The 17,990-nt window shown below is 41.3% G+C and overlaps 1 protein-coding gene across 5 annotated transcripts in view; it reads right to left on the reverse strand.

Annotated features, from left to right (window-relative positions):
- tbc1d1 (TBC1 (tre-2/USP6, BUB2, cdc16) domain family, member 1) overlaps positions 1 to 17,990 on the reverse strand; it is a 296,242-nt gene that overhangs the window by 101,285 nt on the left and 176,967 nt on the right. For 3 of the 5 annotated variants that reach the window (XM_043693132.1, XM_043693162.1, XM_043693170.1), the window contains exons 10-12: positions 13,947 to 14,209; positions 7,727 to 7,885; positions 4,026 to 4,130 (exon numbers count right to left, since the gene is read on the reverse strand). In XM_043693132.1, the coding sequence (XP_043549067.1) occupies positions 4,026 to 4,130; positions 7,727 to 7,885; positions 13,947 to 14,209 (527 nt within the window). The remainder of the gene's footprint in view (positions 1 to 4,025; positions 4,131 to 7,726; positions 7,886 to 13,946; positions 14,210 to 17,990) is intronic. The other 2 variants (XM_043693142.1, XM_043693152.1) reach the window with 2 other exon arrangements.

Below are 17,990 nucleotides of genomic sequence, written 5' to 3' on the forward strand. Positions count from 1 at the left end.
TATCCCTGCATTTCCCATGACTAACCCACACACCCCTGGACACTATGGGCAATTTAGCATTTAGCCAATCTACCTAATCTGCACATCTTTAGACTGAGGTAGGAAACCCGAGCACCCGGAGGAAACCCAGAGAGACATGGGGAGAATGTACAAACTCCACAAAGACAGTCGCCCGAGGCTGGAATTGAACCTGGGTCCCTGGTGCTGTGAAGCAGCAGTGCCAAACAGTGAGCCAGTGTGTCACCCCGAACTTCTGCAATGCATCTTGTAGGTGGTACACACTGCTCTCTACTGAGCATCAGTAGTGGAGGGAGTGGATGCGGTGGGTGTGGTGCCAATCAAGTGGCTGCTTTGTGGTGGATGGTGTCAAGCTTCTTGTGTTGTCAGGGCAGCACTTATCCAGGCAAGTGGGGAGTATTCCATCACACTCCTGACTTGTGCCTTGTAAATGGTGGATAGGCTTTGGAGAATTAGTAGAGGAGTTATGCACAGCAGTATTCCTAGGCTATGACCTGCTTTTGTAGCCACCATATTTATATGATGAGTCCAGTTGAGTTCCTAATCAATGGTAACCCAAAAGATGTTGATAGTGGGAGACTTAGTGATGGTAACATCATTGAATACCAAAAGGGGCAGTCGATCGATCATCTCTTATTGGCGATGGTCATTGGTGGGGGCAAATGGCACTTGTCCCTTGCTTGTCTATTATGCAGATCTTGCTGTACTTGGACATGGACTGCTTCATTATCTGAGGAGTTGTGAATGGTGCTGAACATTGTGCAAACATCAACAAACACTCCCACTTTTGACCTTAAGATGGAGGGAAGGTCATTGATAAAGCACCTGAAGATGGGTAGGCCTAGGAAACTATCTTGGAGAACTCCTGCAGAGATGTCTTGGAACTGAGATGACTGACCTCTAACAACCACTACCATCTGCCTATGTGCCAGATTTAACTCCAGAGTTTGTCCCCAATACCCATTAATTCCATTGCTTCCAGGGCTTCTTGATGCCACACTCAGTCAAGTGCAGCCTTGAATATGGCTGTCACTCTCACCTCGTCTCTGGAATTCAGCCTTTTGTCCATGTTTGAACCAAGGATGAAATGAGGTCAGGAGCTGAATAACCCTGGCAGAGCCCAGTGGATTTCTCCTATACTTTGTGCACAAGACATAACTGGGCAATTTTCCACAATGTCGGATAGATGCTGGTGCTGTAACTGCACTGGGATATCTTGGCTAAGTGAGCTGCAAGTTCTGGAGCTCAAGTCTTCAGTACTATTGCTGGAATGTTGTCAGAGCCCATTGCCTTTGCAGTATCTAATCCCTTTAACAGTTTTTTTTGATATCATATGAAGTGAATCAAATTGGCTGAAGATTGGAATCTGTGATACTGGAGATGGCCAAGATGTTAATGAATCCAAATTACATTCATCCAGCAAATAAATTTGGGGTCAGTATTGTACAAACTTTCAAATGTTCTTGGCTGATTTAAAGAAAACATCATGGTCAGGATAACAAAACAAAGAACTGTGGACCCTGGAGATGTGAAACACACTAAAGGAGAAATTACTGCAGGAACTCAGCAGGTCTAGTCATAATCTGTGGAGAGAAAGCAAAGTTAACATTTCCGGTCCAAGGACCTTTCTTCTGAACTGCCAGGATATGGGTGTTGCTGCAGATGCTGGAATTTAGCATCCACCCCTAGCCGCTATAACTCTGAATATTTGAGCCACTTCAGGCGGCAGTTAAAGGTTAACCATATTGGTATGGGACTGTTGGCTTTTATTTTCCAGAAATATTTCAAAAAATGAATTCAGATTCTGGTGGATCATGGTGGATGTAGATTCTCATCCTCTGGATTAGTGGGTACCTCTTTGATGTTATATTCTGCAGCACTTTCCTCTGTTGATTAAAATCAGTGGTAACATCTAAGAAAATGTGAGCTATTTACCATGCCTTGGGTGTCTCTCTTTGATGAAAGCAGTCACAAAGAAATTCATCACTAACTTCTAGGCGCCACTTCAACCTTCAGCTGACTGAGGAACAGAGTATTTAAGGCCATGTTCTGAAACCGGAATCTGAAATCACAGTTTAGTGATCCCTGATATTCCTCCATGCTTTGAAGATTTAGAAAACATACAGATGCCACCTGAAAGGACTGGAGAAATCCGATCAGTGGTACCTTCACAGTAGCACACAAAGCCCCTAACAACTCAACTATTTCAACCTCCCAGCACCACGTGCTTCACATGTGGCAGAAGCTGCAGGTCACACATTAGGCCCAACAACCACTGAACCGGAGTGGAAGCAAGTCAGCCCCAGTGAATATGAATCACAAAATGTCGTACGCAGGTACGACGAGTAACTAGGAAGGCAAATAGAATGTTGCTATTTATTACAAAGGGAATATAAAAGTGGAGAACTTCTGACACAGTTTTACCAGGCAGTAATGAGATCACTTCTGGAGTACTGTGCATATAGTTTGAGTCTTCTTATTTAAGATATAGTTGCATTAACAAGGCAGAGATAGTTCACTCATCAGATTCCTGAAATGAAGCTATCTTACAATGAAAGTCTGGACAGATTTGGCCTAAACAGAGTTTTGAAGCATGAGGGTGATCTTATTGAGACATACATGATGCTGAGGGGTCTTAACAAGAAAGATATTGAAAAGATGCTTCCCATGTTTGAGATCTATAGTTCACGAGCCCTGTGTAAAAGGAAGGGATCCCCAACTTCAAACAGAGATGAGGACTTATTTTTTCTTTCAAACAGTTATTACTCTATGGAATTCTCCTCCAAAGACAGCAGTGGAGACTGGGTCATTGACTATTTTTGAGGGTGAATTAGATAGATCCTAGGTCTAAAAGGGAGTCAAAGGGTATAGCAGTGGCCTCACCAAGATCCTATACAACCTCAACATGATGCCCAAATTCCGAACTTCAATGGTCTGAGCAAGGAAAGCAAGTGTTCTAAAGGCCTTCTTAACCACTGTGATACAACTTCCAAAGAACTATATACCCAACTCCTAGATTTCTCTGTTCGCCAACATTCCCCAGTGCCCCAACATTAACTAGATAAGTCCTGCCCTTGTTTGTTTTACCCAAAATGCAATACCTTGCATTTATCCAAATTAAACTCATCTTCCACTCCTCAGCCCTTTGGCCCAATTGATCAAGTGTCCTTTTGTAATCTTAGAAAACCTTCTTCACTGTCAATTACACCACCAATTTTAGTGTCATCTGGAAACTTGGACAGTACATGAATAGGAAAGGTTAGAGGGATACGGGTCAAACATAGTCAAGTGGGACTAGCCTATTTTGAGAGATTTGGTCAATATGGATGAATTGAACCAAAGAGTCTGTGCCTGTACTGTATGAAGCTAGGACTCTAGAAATGGATACTATTTAGTTAAGAATAACTTCTATATTCTGAAGAGGAGTCATATTGAACTCAAAACATTAACTCTGTTTCGCCATCCACAGATGATGTCAGACCTCCTTGAGTTTCTTCAACATTTTTTGTGTTTATTATCATTTAAAACCACTGTCTTTGTACAACCCAATCTAGGGAATTTGAACAATCCAGTGTTGATTAAAGTTTGTGGAAAGACACAGTCCAGCAATGGATTTCGTGGCACGTTACTTAAATTACTGCAACAGTAATCCAGACGTCTGGACTCATAATCCAGAGAGCATTAAATAACGGAAAGAGAAAACCACACTCAATAGAACTGAAAATTCTGTTGGATTGTTATAAAACCTCAATTTGTTCATGTTAATCATTTGGGAAAGAAATCTGATGCTCCCACCCTCTACCTTCTCAGTGACTCGTCCCACACTAACTGCAAGCGGTCAAGACGACTTTATAACCCAAGAATGAAAAATAACTTAATTATTAACTACAGACCCATAAAATGACAGATTAACATAGTACCTTAGAAACAAAGTTTATAAACTGCAGTCTATTCAGTTAAAAATTATACCATTGAAGTGAAGAAAGCTATTGATACACGATTCCTACCTTTTGGTGCTGTGGTTGAGAGCTACAGGAACCAGAAATTTTAGAAAGTTTGGAGCAGAAGTTGAAGATGGAAGCCTTGCTCGTAGGCCGCTAAGATGAGAAGCACTGATACAGTTTAGGAAACAAAAAGGTTTACTAAAACACAATTTACTGGAGAGCAGCTTCTGCAGTCTTCAAAAGGATTCAGCATCAGAAAATTTACAGAGACATCCCTTAGCAAAATTAGGCAGAAAATATCTTGCAGGTAAAAAAGTATAACTGAAGCTCAAGTTAACTGGTTAACAATTTTTACTTGCTCAAAATTCCACAAGAGAATCACGGCTGCATGAATTCTTGAATTCTACTGTCCAAAAACAAAAGTGTATTTCTCAGTTTTGGATAACAAAATCTATTCCTACCAAAATTTCAAAGTATTTCTCCAACCTCACCGAATTCCCATCTGCAGCCAAATACCTATCCTAATTTAGCACTAAGTATACTTCAAGACAAGCTGCCCGTAGATGGACACTGGTTAAACAGCATCATCTGCTGATAGCTACTGGGAGTTGTTGAACAAAAGCCAAGCATTCCTCACAAGAAATAAATTACTAGTACTGAAGGTTGTTGCACACTTACAAGCCATCAGTTTGACTAGACACTGGGCAGAACTTTGGCAAATGTCATTTATGTTACTGGTGCAAGGGGATAAAAGGCTGGGAAGATGACCCCCAAAAAAATACGATTCAATCAATTAGTAATCAGGGGTTGTCTGTATGTTGTTAAAGCAAGCAGTTGGGCCTTTACATTCCATGGCAGTTGCTAGGAGTTCCTGATGAAGGGCTTTTGCCCTAAATATCGATTTTCCTGTTCCTTGGATGCTGCCTGACCTGCTGTGCTTTTCCAGCACCCCACACTAGACTCCAACCTCCAGCATCTGCAGTTCTCACTTTTGCCTAGTTGCTAGGAATGCCTATTGATGACCTGTTGGAGGCAGGTTCCAACTCCATAGATGGAAATGTTGGGTGCTTTCATGTCCTGGGTAGCGTCAGTCCACATATGTCTCCTTAGCCACTGATAGTGATGAGGTAGAGCTAGGATCTACTGAGGAATTACGATTTGGAAGTGAGGATCATATTCAAAGAAAAATTCAATGTTGCTCTTTTACAAAGAGAGACATAGGTCTATCTTCAATCTACTGCTAGGAAGAAAAGACCAAAAGAAGGAACTTAGTAACCTCTGGCCCACCTTTGCTGGAATTTCTGGCCTTATGCAAATGAAAAAAAATCATCATCATCATGGATCTCATAACTAGCATTATAGTCAGAGTTATAATTGGGAAATTCCTCGTAATTTTGTAAGTGGGACAGCAGCAGATGCCCATTAGGCTTTATTCATTATAGCAATATCATTTTTTTTCACCTGGTCTCCACTTAATTTTAGAATCTGCTCTTTATTGAAAACCAGTTACATTGCGCTCGAGCATCTTTTAAAGGATTCAAGATGCACAGATTAATTTCATTTTTGTGACAGACCAAAATAACCTACACAGAGGTTAATCAAAATGTACTCCATTCTCTAGGAATTTAGAAAGTTGGCTATTTCTTAAAGCCTAGTACAAAACAAGGTTTTTTTTTTTGCAAGGGATGTTTGGAAACACATACCAAAGTGCAGGTTCATGCAAGTAAAGGTCATTGGCAATAAGAAACATGCAAATAGTCAAACACAAAGCATAGCGGGAACTTTATTTTACATTACTTATTCCAGACCCTAATGAGGAGAAGTTGGAATGAGACAAGCAATCAATAATGAATACTAAAATAGAAGAGATTAAAATTTGTAGTCGTCTAAACTGTAGGAACTTCAATGTCAATAAATTAGATAAATGCTGAAGACAGAGAACAGTTGTCCACAAAGTAGTTTGATGTTTTTAAGATCTAATCTTCTGAAATATGCCATAGATACTGATCATGGAAAGATATTCTTTGCAATTGAGGCTAACGTTATGGGGTTGTGAGGGAGGAGAAGTAAACCCTATCAGATATATGATATGTTTTTATTGTTCACACACACTTCAAACAACCATAACATGTCCAAAGGTTACCACACCTTATTTCTGCAGATGTGCAAGTAGTATTGCCACGATGCTGCTAGCCTCTGTTTATTTCAGTTCAAAACTGACAATAATACTTCACTGAATTGCTCCCGAAATTTCAATGATGATTACAAAATCCACTAAAACTGATATTTTGCCGTCACGCTTCCAAAAGCTTGAAATAAAGAAACGTCTTTCAACTGGTTGAATATGTGGATCACATTTTCCTATTAAATTTTTAAATAACTTAAAACTCAAGTTATTTGGAAATTGAATCAAATTTTATCCATCCTGCTCACTGAAAATTAAAAAGGGGCTCATTATTAACGGAAATATGACCAAAAACAAACATCTGGAAAAACACACCATCTCATCATTTCAGTGCACAGGATTTCAACAGCTGGTGTGAAGGGACAATAGCAAGAAGAAAAAAAAGGAGAATCGAAAGACACCGATTTAATCCCCGCTTTGCCAAGCCCTCAATCAGAGTCATGTTATTATGAGGCAACATGGAGTATCACTCAGGTGGACAGAATTCCAACATGGAGTATCACTCAGATGGACAGAATTCCAACATGGAGTATCACTCAGGTGGACAGAATTGGTGCAACAGTTTCTTTTGTGCTACTTCCTAAAAATATAGAACCTATCCTTTGTCCCTTCAAGGAAAACATATTACACAAGAGCACCCAGTGCTGGTATCAAGCAATCTCAGGTCAGTTATAACAAGATTCTCCCTACTCTGTCTTAACAGTGATCCTATTGGATAGCACAGCAGATTTTCAGGCTGGAATGACCTACTCCTGTTCCTGTTTCTTACGGCCTTGTGTGTCTCAACTTTAACCTCGAGAATACCAATTAAACTTTCTGACTGAAAGTATCATTTGTATCAGCTTCTGATGAGCAGTGTCAAGTTGCTTTGTGTTCTGACTTTCTGCTTACAGGATGAGCATGCAATGGATTGAGACTATCCAAATTTTCCTGAAATTTGATGAAATAAACAAGGACATCTCCAAGGCAGGAGAGAGCATTTCACCCTACCAACCTGGGCTGGATTCAAACCTCGAATGCAAGAGAAAACCTGGACCTAACTTCTGTGTTCATGCTCTTATCACACTGGTACTAGCCTGTACAGGACTATTACAGTCATCCACAATGGGCTAAAATGCACTATTAACAGATACGATTCTTCCTTGCCCCCACAGATTTAGCAAGTTATTACATGTGTTAATACTTCACCCTCACCTTATCTGGCAATTGGGATAGCAAATACAGAAAGTGAAAGGGTCTAACACATGATGGAAAAATATGCAGTTGCAGAAAACTGTTTGCAATATCTAAAATATATAAACAATATTCTGTGGCAGTTTTGTGTTTATGCTAATATGGTTAAAAACAAAACCACCTGCTTTTATTCAACAACGTCACAGCCGGTGCTATGAGTGAGTGTTTAATGTTTACTCAGTTACTGCTCTACAAGCGTGCCATCTGATTGTTTGGTTCCTGCAGTAATTAAGTGGCACATATCATCATTCAATGGAGCTGGCACAACAGCTCACAACCACACACACTGTGACACAGCAGGCAAAACATTGCTCAGTCATGCCTCCATGCCTGCAGACAGTCTCACCTTCTTTTCAATATCAGCCCACCATCCCTTCCACCGGAGCTAGTCTTCAAATACTTAAAAAAATTTGGAGTGGAAATAGAAGACCGCAGGTGATCTACAGACCTGTGCAACCTGGACTGTGGTGATTTGCCGTGAGCATTACCACTTGATATGTTCGGGCTACATGTCCAACAAACAGAAGAGACAAAGACAAGTGGCCAAAGTCAGAAAATAGAACATCACATTTTTTTTAACATGTTCAACAGGCAGGAATGCAGGTGCAATCGAATCAGTGCGGTTTGGAAATATTCTTAAAATAGGAATTTAAAGTAGACGGACATGGTAATAAGGAACATCCTATGCTAGTTGAAAATGTACAAGAGTTTCTTGCTGTTACAATGGAGGCTACACAAATGGTCTTGCCAGGAAATTTAGCTGCTGTTATTGCTTAACAGTTGCCATCTCCAGGCAGAGCCCTGAGGCTATGCGACTGGGTTTGATAAATGGTGGATGGATTTGACTAGTAAAATTCTGTCTTCCTCTTAAACCCACTTGCCATATGTCAGACTCAAGGCACATTTCTGGAAGGCTGCAGTTTATACAGGGTAATGCCCAGGCAATTTCCCAGCCAGGTCTCGGGGCCCTCCTGCATCAGCAAGTCTCTAAGGCAGGAAGTGAAATGAGAAAACAAGAGCGTTTGCAAATGGAAAAGCTGCAGCGACTATGAAAAGATGAATTATGCTAAAACTGGAGCTAACCCACAAAAATAACTCTGTTCAAGCTTTGACCACCTACAGTAATCCTATTTCCACAGGCCACCATGTCCCAAACCCCTCACTTCAGTCACAAACCCAGGCCAGAGACACCTGCTCACAGGGAGAAGCTCCCTCTTCTGCTCTGAAATAGAGCCTTTCACGGTGACTAAAGGTACAGAAACCAGAGACTACTGTGATTTTCAACATTCCACTGACACAAAAACCTATTTTAAGGTAGATTTTCAGATGCACTGCATAAAACGTTAACTTGGAAATTTTTTTCTTATCACTGCTCAATATTTCGAACTCTATAATTGCAGCCAGTTTCAGCAAGACACTCCACCACAACTACTACCCTCTTGCTCCATTTAATATAAGCCATTGTGCCAAGGATTCTAGCTACATTCCAATTCGACTACACGGTCTTTTTCCATCACCTCACCCCATGCGAGAACCCAAAGGCATCAAATGAAATTTTGTCCTTTATTAGAAGGGAATTTGAGAACAGTAAGTTTTGTTAAAATCTTACAGGGTGCTATTGATTACTGTGCACAGTTTGTGTCCCCATATTTAAGAAAGGATGCCTCAGCATTGGAGGCGGTTCAACAAAACTTCATGAGGTGGATTCCTGGGATGAAGGGCTTGGCTTATCAAGAACAGCTGAACAGGTGAGGCCTTTATTTATTACATTCTAGAGGAATGAGAGTTAAGCTGGGTGTTTCCTTTTCTTTCAGCTGTTTCTTTTATTTCAGATTGTGTTTTAAATCCTGTTTTTTGTATAGTGTGATGGCGCCGGAGAGTGGTGACTTTGTACATTTTTCACTGCATTCCTGTACTCGAGTACACTTGACAGTAAAATCTACATCCCAAACTGGATGGCATCAGGCTGAATCTTACATCTTTTTGGGTTACTTGTGAGATGCTTCCTGTATTTTTAAGGATTTGTCATTACAAGGCCGAGCGAGTTTCTCACTGTATCTTCCCAAGCTTGCCTCATTAATCCCTCATTTCCAGTTCCAGTCTGCCATTTGCAGAACAAATTGCCACTACCAGGTTATCTTGGTATTAACTGGCATCCTTTGTGCTTGTACCATCTTTAAAAGACCATCGTGCACGTGGAAAAGGACTTGCAATCTGGAGCAGCCCTGCACGTTTCCTGACGTTTGCCCCGGTCACAACAGATGAGGAAGAGTGGTCCCTTGCTTTGCAGCCTGGGATATGGAAGTCCTGTTGGATGTGGTGCTCCAGAGGTGGGAACATTTTCATCTTCCAGAGCATCATGGTCTGGTTAGAGCAGTCTCAAACATCTTGAGGAATGCGTAACAATGGAGGGTCAAGGCTAATGACCTTCCCCAACACATTAGTGCTACCATTGTCTCTATACCACCTCACAATTTCTCTCTCCCTCCTACTGTGCCAACCTCACACTAAGGTTTACTGTGCCTCTTGAGCAAAGGAGAGAATGAGAACTGCAGATGCTGGAGAGTCAAAGTGTAGCACTGGAAATGGCACAGCAGGTCAGGCAGCATCTGAGAAGCGAAAGGGTCAACGTTTTGGCCATAACCCTTCATCAGGGCTGGTCCTGATGAAGGGTTATGCCCGAAACATCAACTCTTTTGCTCCTCAGATGCTGCCTAACCTGCTGTGCCTTTTCCAATGCCATGCTTTTATCAACTCCTCCTGAGCAAAGGCCATTCTCCTCGACTTGCTTGAGGATGGCTGGCAATCCTGATAAGTTTCTTTCCTTTGGGTCTACACTGAATGACACGGCAAGCAGGAGTAATATGAGCCTGATATCTCTGTCCAAGAGTCAAAGCACACAAAAGCAAGGTGAGGTACTGCCTCCGAGGGATGTTGTGAGCACCCAGAAAGGTGTAGGCTGTGGGGTCGCTATGAAAATGATGAAGAGTATGGAGATGCAGCTTGGTCCAGTCAACGAGCCTCTAACCATACAGTGTCATTGCTGTGGTTTTACAATGGTAGCTGCTGATGCAGGCAGAGGTGTAGTATTCAATTGCAGAAGTATCCTATAAGGGGATCAGAAATGTGCCATGGGGGTGTTTTGAGATTTTTTTTTTTTTAAGAGGATGCCGATCTCCATAGATGGGTGGCTAGGGAGAGCCCCTTGAGATTTTGATGCCTAGTGTCCAAAATGATAGTTCTTTGGAGGCAATGGCAGGTTGATTTCGCCAGGTCCCTGTTCTGATTTTCAGGTTAAGAATTCTCAATTTTTAGTTTGATTCATACGTTTGGTAAGATAGGAAGTGGAATGTTATAAGGTGAGTTGGCTGTTGGTAAGTCATTTAACAAGCACTAACCCCCTTTAATCGGTAACTTAGCACTGCCTAGAGACAGGCTCAGAAAGCCATTTGTACATTATAAATGGAGTGGGATGCTCCTGATAGTAAGATAAGCCTTACCAGACTCATGTGATTCTGTCACAAATCTGGCCACAGCCCATATCTTTCAGAGCCCCATCAGATTCTGCTCCTAGCTACTGAATAAAGGTTGCTCATTTGAAACGGAGCCGTGAAGGAATTGCTTCTCTCCCAAGGTGGCAAATAGAAGCTAGATTTCTGAAAGTATTTAAAAGAGGAAGTAGGCAGATTTTTGAAACAGCAAGGAGGTCAGGGCGATGAGGAGCTGGTACGATATAAAGGGGAGGTGATGGCCTCATGATATTATCACTGGATTGTCAAGCCAGACATCCAAGTAACTTTCTGGGGACTCGGGTTCAAATCCCATCATGGCACAATTTGGATTAACTGTCTAAATGATGACATGAACCCATGACCAATTGTTGGAAAAACCCACCTGGTTCACGAATACCCTTCAGGGAAGAAATCAGACCCACAGACCACAATCAGCAAGAATAGGTGATAACAGCTCCTCCACCACAATCTTGAACTTCAGTGCCTACAAGGCTGCATACTCAGCCCCTTATTGTACTCTTATACACTGTGTGGTCAAATTCCACCCTGACTCCATTTAGAATTTTGCTGATGACACCACCATTGTAGGTCAGAGGTCAAACAATGACAAAACAGAGTACAAGAAAGAGATTGTCTGATTAGTGGCATGGTGTAAAGACAACAGTATCTCCATCAACATCAGCAAAATGAAGGAGTTAGTTGTTGACTTCAAGAAGTGGAGTGGAGGGCACGTCCTTGACTGTATCAATGGTGCTGAGGTTGAGATGGTCAAGTGCACCAAGTTCCTGGGAGTGATAATCACCAACAATCTGTCCTAATCCATCCATGTTGACGTGATGGTCAAGAAAACACATCAATGCCTCTACTTCCTCAGGAGGCTAAGGAAATGCAGCATGTCCCCAAGGACTCCTACCAATTTCTGTAGATGCATCATAGAAAACATTCTATCTGGATGCATCACAGAATGGTATGGCAATTGTTCTCCCCATTCCGGTTATACTCTCTTCTGTCAGGCAGAAGATATGTAAGTTTGAATAAATCTGCAAATAGGTTCAAGAATAGCTTCTTCCCCGCCGTTATCAGACTTCTGAATGGACCTCAAATGTTAATCTGTCTCTCTGCACCTTCTCTGTGGTTGTAACACTGTATTCTGCACGGTATAATCTGCCGATATAGCACGCAAAACAACACTTCTCACTGTATCTTGGTAAATGTGACAACAATTAACTGAAGAGAGATTTAGTTATTTACTAAGTACTTAGCAAAGAAAGATGATAAATGATCAGCTGCCAAAGCTAATGTCACACAGCACTTCATTCATGGGTTGGCTAATTATTCCTAATGCTATTAGCAGACAGTTTGGCACAACAATATGAATGGTTGAGAATAAATAACTGCAGCTCAGAACTTGGAAAGAGAAGCACATTTATCTTGACCTTGTTTACTGATGGTTCACAGCTTTTACTGGAACCACTAATGAATCCAGTGATATGCCCCTCATACAGCTCAGCACTGGAGGCAGTCCTACAGAAGTCCAGAAAGTGGATAGCTCACTCCAATGAGCTTCACTGAAAGTTCCAATCGAGGCAGGGAACCTTACAATGGGAACAGAATTACAATGCCATAGACTTCAAGATTTTGTTTAGTCAGCTTGAAAATATTGTAAAATTGGTACATTATAGAGAGTACTCCCATCTATTTGGATTTCCAAAAGGCCTTTGACAAGGTGCCTCACAGCAGGCTGGTGTTAGTGGCAAGATACTGTCATGGATGGAGGACTGGCTAACTGGCAGAAGGCACAGAAATGGGATAAAGGGGTCCTTTTCAGAATGGCAGCCAGTGGGTAGTAGATTTCAGGAGGAGCCCATGCTAGGATCACAACAATTCATGTTATACATTAACAATCTGGATGAAGAAACTGTGGACATTATTGCAAAGTTTGCAGATGACACAAAGATAGGTGGAGGGACAGGCAATGTTGAGGTAGCAGGGAGGATGAAGGAGGACTTGGACAGGCTAGAAGAGTGGGCAAAGAAATGACAGATAGAACACAATGTGGGAAGGTGTGAGGTTATGCACTTTGATCGGAGGAATAGAGGCATATGGGGAAAGGCTTTGGAAATCTGAAGCATATAAGCACTTAGCAGTTCTAGTTCAGGATTCTCTGAAGGTTAACCTGCAGTTTCAGTTGGCAGTTAAGACAACAAATGTAAGGTTAGCATTCATTTCTCAAGAGGCCTAGAATACAAGAGTAGAGATGTACTGCTGAGGCTCTGGTCAGACACATTTGGAATATTGTGAGCAGCTTTGGGCTCTGTATCTAAGGGAGGATGTACCGGCATTGGGAGGGTCCAGAGAAGTTTTACAAGAATGATTCCAGGGAAGAAGGGCTTATCATATGAGGAACAGTTGAGAAGTCTGAGTCGGTACTCGATGGAGTTTAGAAGGATGAGGGGGATCTGATTGAAACCTGAGAATATTGAGGTGTCTGGTTAGAGTGAATGAGGAGAAGATTATCCCATGAGTAAGAGACTAGGACCCTAGTGCCCAGCCTCAGAATGAAAGGACAACTCTTTAGAACTGAGATGAGTAGGAATGTCTTTCGTCAGAGAGTGGTGACTCTGTGCAACTCATTTTTGCAGAAGAATGTGGAAGCCAAGTCATTGAGTATATTGAAGACAGAGATAGATAGGTTTTTGATCAGCAATAGGATTAAATAATTCAGGGGAGAAGACAGGAGAAAGGGGATGAAAGACATATCAGCCATGACCGAATGCCGGAGGAGACTCAGAGTCATAGAGATGTACAGCATGGAAACAGACCCTTTGGTCCAACTCGTCCATGCCAACCAGATATCTTAAATTAATCTAGTCACATTTGCAATTCTGCTCCTATATTTTATGATCTTATTCTTTACAGAATAACAAACAATTTAAAGGAATACAACAGTAATAGTTCTTTCAGTTAGAAACTGTCACTTCCATAAAAGTGAAGGTCTCACATGAAAAGTTTAGAAAGATATGGATGCTGTCCAGAAAGTAACCCAAATCTTACTTTTGTTTGTGTGGTGTGTCTGTGCTCACTGAGTGATATCTCATCAGTTTCGGCTTGGGAAAGATCGGGGTCTCATCCAGCATCTGTTTCGGCTGTTCAACACTGGAAGGCATGTAACTGAAGGTATGGGCCCGCCGTCTAAATACTGGCTCAGCTGATTCAGTGCTGTTATCTAGGTCTTGCAACAAATCTCCCGTGGAACCATGAGACTTCACAGGACTAATGGGACATGCCTGGTCATCACTTTCATCCAAATAAGTACTCTGTGTGGACACAACAGTGATTAATTTCAATTAAAATAAGGGCTATCATTTATGTCTTTGGCACACTCCTTTTTCAATATATGAAAGACATTTAAAGGCTTTTCTTTTCCAAATAATTTTGATTACTTTTTCAGAGCCCCTCATCACTGCTTTTAAACTATGCAAGTCTCCAGCTAGGAGAATTGCTGACTGGGGCACTGTGCACTCCTCAACCATCAGATCTCATGTGTTACTGGAAAAGGGAGATACAACACTACTGCAAAGTTGGGGAATACTTGCTCCTTTCAATGATCACAGTTTGCTAATTAGATTAGATTAGATTCTTACAGTGTGGAAACAGGCCCTTCGGCCCAACAAGTCCACACCGACCTGCCAAAGCGCACCCACCCACCCCGACCCATTCCCCTACATTTACCCCTTATAATGGTATTTCAGAGGTCAAGTACTTCAAAGCCACAGAAAGGTATTCTCTGCCACAACTCTTAATACTTTAACAAAAGAAATAAACTATAATTTCTCATTTTTCACTAACAGCTGCTGGTTTAAACTGGGGTAGGCTGTCAGGCTAGAGCTGAAAATTGGAGCACAGTGGCTTGACAGTAACCTGCAGAATTTGCCCAAATAAGGCAAGCCAAACACATTTAAACATACTGATCTAACAATTGTTCTCGACATTCCTGTACCTTTACTTCATCACTTTAAATTAACCACCATTACTCACTGTGATAGACACAGACCCAGACCCAGCCAACTCCTACTCAGGGAATTACACCGTAATATTTCTGTTTGTGTGGTGTGTCTGTTTTAAACTTCTATTTTCCGTCAGCCAATGTCCCCTCTCAAACAATGGATGCTTATATTGTTTGGTGTTTGTTCACAGCTCTAAGCCAACATCAACATAACAATATTCATTTTACGTACTTCATGTTTTTATATTGTTGTAACACACAGTCACCCCTGCAGCACCGTAGGGCTAAAAGCAGCAAGATCCAAATCCCGTGAACATTCCAAACTTTCTCTAAGATGATGACAGCCTCAGAAAAAAATTTGCACCCACTTTACCTTGTACTTAATTCCCTTACTTCATGTGCATGCTGTCCTGAGAATTATTCTGCGAGACACTATTATTTCCCCTCACATCCTATACACCACTACAATTTAATACAGCTTCATTAACTCCCAAAGTTTCAGGTTTCCATACCAGTACGTAAGAACAAAAACACTGATGAAAAGCCACTTCTTCACCACTTTCCAGGGACAATATCACAAAGGATCATTATTTTAAGTTTTCGGCAACAGTATTTAATTGCAACTCAAGGTCAACCATCACCTTCAAATTATTTACAAAGAGAGACCCTAGCTATTAAAATGGAGGTCTGCATTATTTACATATTAGTAGCCTTTAAAAACAAAAGTTTACACTTGGCCATAAGATTCATTGGGTGTAATTCGAATGTTAATAAGCAGATCCTACACTCGCTTCAAATCACCGGAATGCACAATAAACATTTTATGAAGAATTTTTTGATAAGCCAAGATATCGTGAATTTAAAACAGGTTGTGTACAATCTCTGACCAGAATTGCTATAAATGGAAAAGAAACTGAAACAAGAGAGAGAAACTTGGGTTTTGGAGTTTGTGACTTTCATCTAGGCACGCCAACACACTAAAGGCAGCTACAAATCTCTTTTTAAAAAAAACTGTTGATACACAAATCTGTAGCAACACTCAATACTTAATTATTTGACAATGCAAGTTAGTACTAACAGCCAGAAGCTCACCAGATGGTCCAAAATGACCAGTTCAAAAAATCTGATCCACCTGAACAAATACACTGACCAAAACAACTTGCATTTATTTTGTGGCTTTAAGTAAAATGACCCCAAGGCATTTTGGAGGAGTATTATTAATCAAAATTTGACAACAAGCCACAATCAGGAAACTTTGTGCAGATAATTAAAATCGCGGCTCAAGATGTGGATTAAGAAAAAGGATTAGCGATGTAAAGGGCTTTAGGGAGGAATTTGAGAGTGAATGACTTTGGCAGCAAAGAACATAACCACCAATGGTGGAATAATAAAAATGGGGACTGAGCAAGAGGTGTGAACTGTGCAGATATGTTGGTGGATGAAAGGACTAGAGGAGATTATACAATTAGGACACTTGGTGGAAGAATTTGAGAAATGTTTAAGTTGTGTTGGTGATTTACTGGGGACCCATTCACTCAGCAAACAAAGTGGCGAGGGCGGAACAGCACCACGTGGCGAGGGCGGAACAGCACCACGTGGCGAGGGCGGAACAGCACCACGTGCAAGCAGTCATAAGAGCCCAAATTTAGTGATGGTGAAAGACAAAGGGCTGATCTTCGAGAGATCTTTGTTACCTCGAGGCTGATACGACAAGGTAGAGTTGGAGATGGACGATATCACAGAGACAGAAGGAGCTGTTCCTTTGTGAGGGAGTTAATGTGTGATTGGAAGCTCTTCTCAGGGTCTGAGAGAGGAGGTGCAGTCTCTGACAGCAGCCATGCAGAGATAGTGAGATCATGGAGCTTGTGGCAAAACTCTAGTGCTCCCATTGCTTGGTTAGAGGAAATTTCTACTCATCCCATAGTGGATTTTGGTTGAGTAGCCTGGCAAACCAAAAGGAGAAGGTGGGCATTGCTGTGGTACAGAGATAAAGCAGGGATTCATTGAAGATGTGGAATGTTGAATGGCAAGGAGCAGTATGAAAATAAGAAACAGGAAGTAGCCAAAGTTAGACACTTGGGATCTCCAGATGTAACTAATTCAGGAGCAGGAAGAGAAGCAGGTAATCTTTTGGCTTCAACTAGACAGATAAGATTTAAAACAGGTGAGAGCGGTTTCATCCAGCTGGATGCCAATGGAAAGTTATGATGATGTGAACAGCCATGGCAATAGCTGCCAACAGATCAAAAAAGGACAAGGAGGGATAGTTTACCATTGTCACTGTTATAACAGGATGTTAGTGACTACTTTTTAAAAGGACGATTTCATTACTGCAGCAGGAACAAACTCCAGACTGGAGAGCTTCAAATGGGGAGCTACAGGAAAAGAAACAAGAATTTGGAAAACAGAACCATGTTCACGGACTCAAGATAAAAAAGGGAAGCTGGTGATGGGATTGTAATTTGCTTGGATAAAGGGTTTAAGGGTGAGCTTTATGATGAGGGAGTGGTGACAGCAGATTTAAAGAGAAGTGTCCCAAAGAGAGGAAATTATCAATAACCTCAGCTAACAAGGAACAGGAAGGGAATTTGGATGGCCAATAGCTTGATGGGAATACATCAAGACAGTATTAACATCTAATTTAGTTCTTCATGCTGGTAACAGGATTATGTTGAAATATTACAAGCTTCTTGAATAAAAAGGTTTCTAGGATTACAACCTCTCTGTTTGAACCATGTGCTTCATGGTGTGATGTTACAAGATTCATGGGTATAATTTTTGTTAAGACATCCTACAAAAGATGAAAATTTTAGACAGTTGGAAACATTTCCTGCTTTTGATCACAGAAGAGCAGAAGCATGCCGTTTTGTCCTGTCGAATCTGTACCACCATTCAATAGGATCACGGCTGATTTAATAATCCTCAGTTCCATTCTCCTGCCGTATCCCTGTAACCCTCAATTCCCCTTTTTAACAACGTCAAGAATGCAAAATAGGTGGACCATGACGTAAAAGAAAATGTTATATTACAAGTAATCAAAGTGATTTATTTCCTTTTAACTGTGGTCACCATTCTGCCTGATTATTCTGAGA

The sequence above is a fragment of the Chiloscyllium plagiosum genome, chromosome 1 (genome assembly GCF_004010195.1).
Source record: "Chiloscyllium plagiosum isolate BGI_BamShark_2017 chromosome 1, ASM401019v2, whole genome shotgun sequence".
Classification (NCBI taxonomy): domain Eukaryota; kingdom Metazoa; phylum Chordata; class Chondrichthyes; order Orectolobiformes; family Hemiscylliidae; genus Chiloscyllium; species Chiloscyllium plagiosum.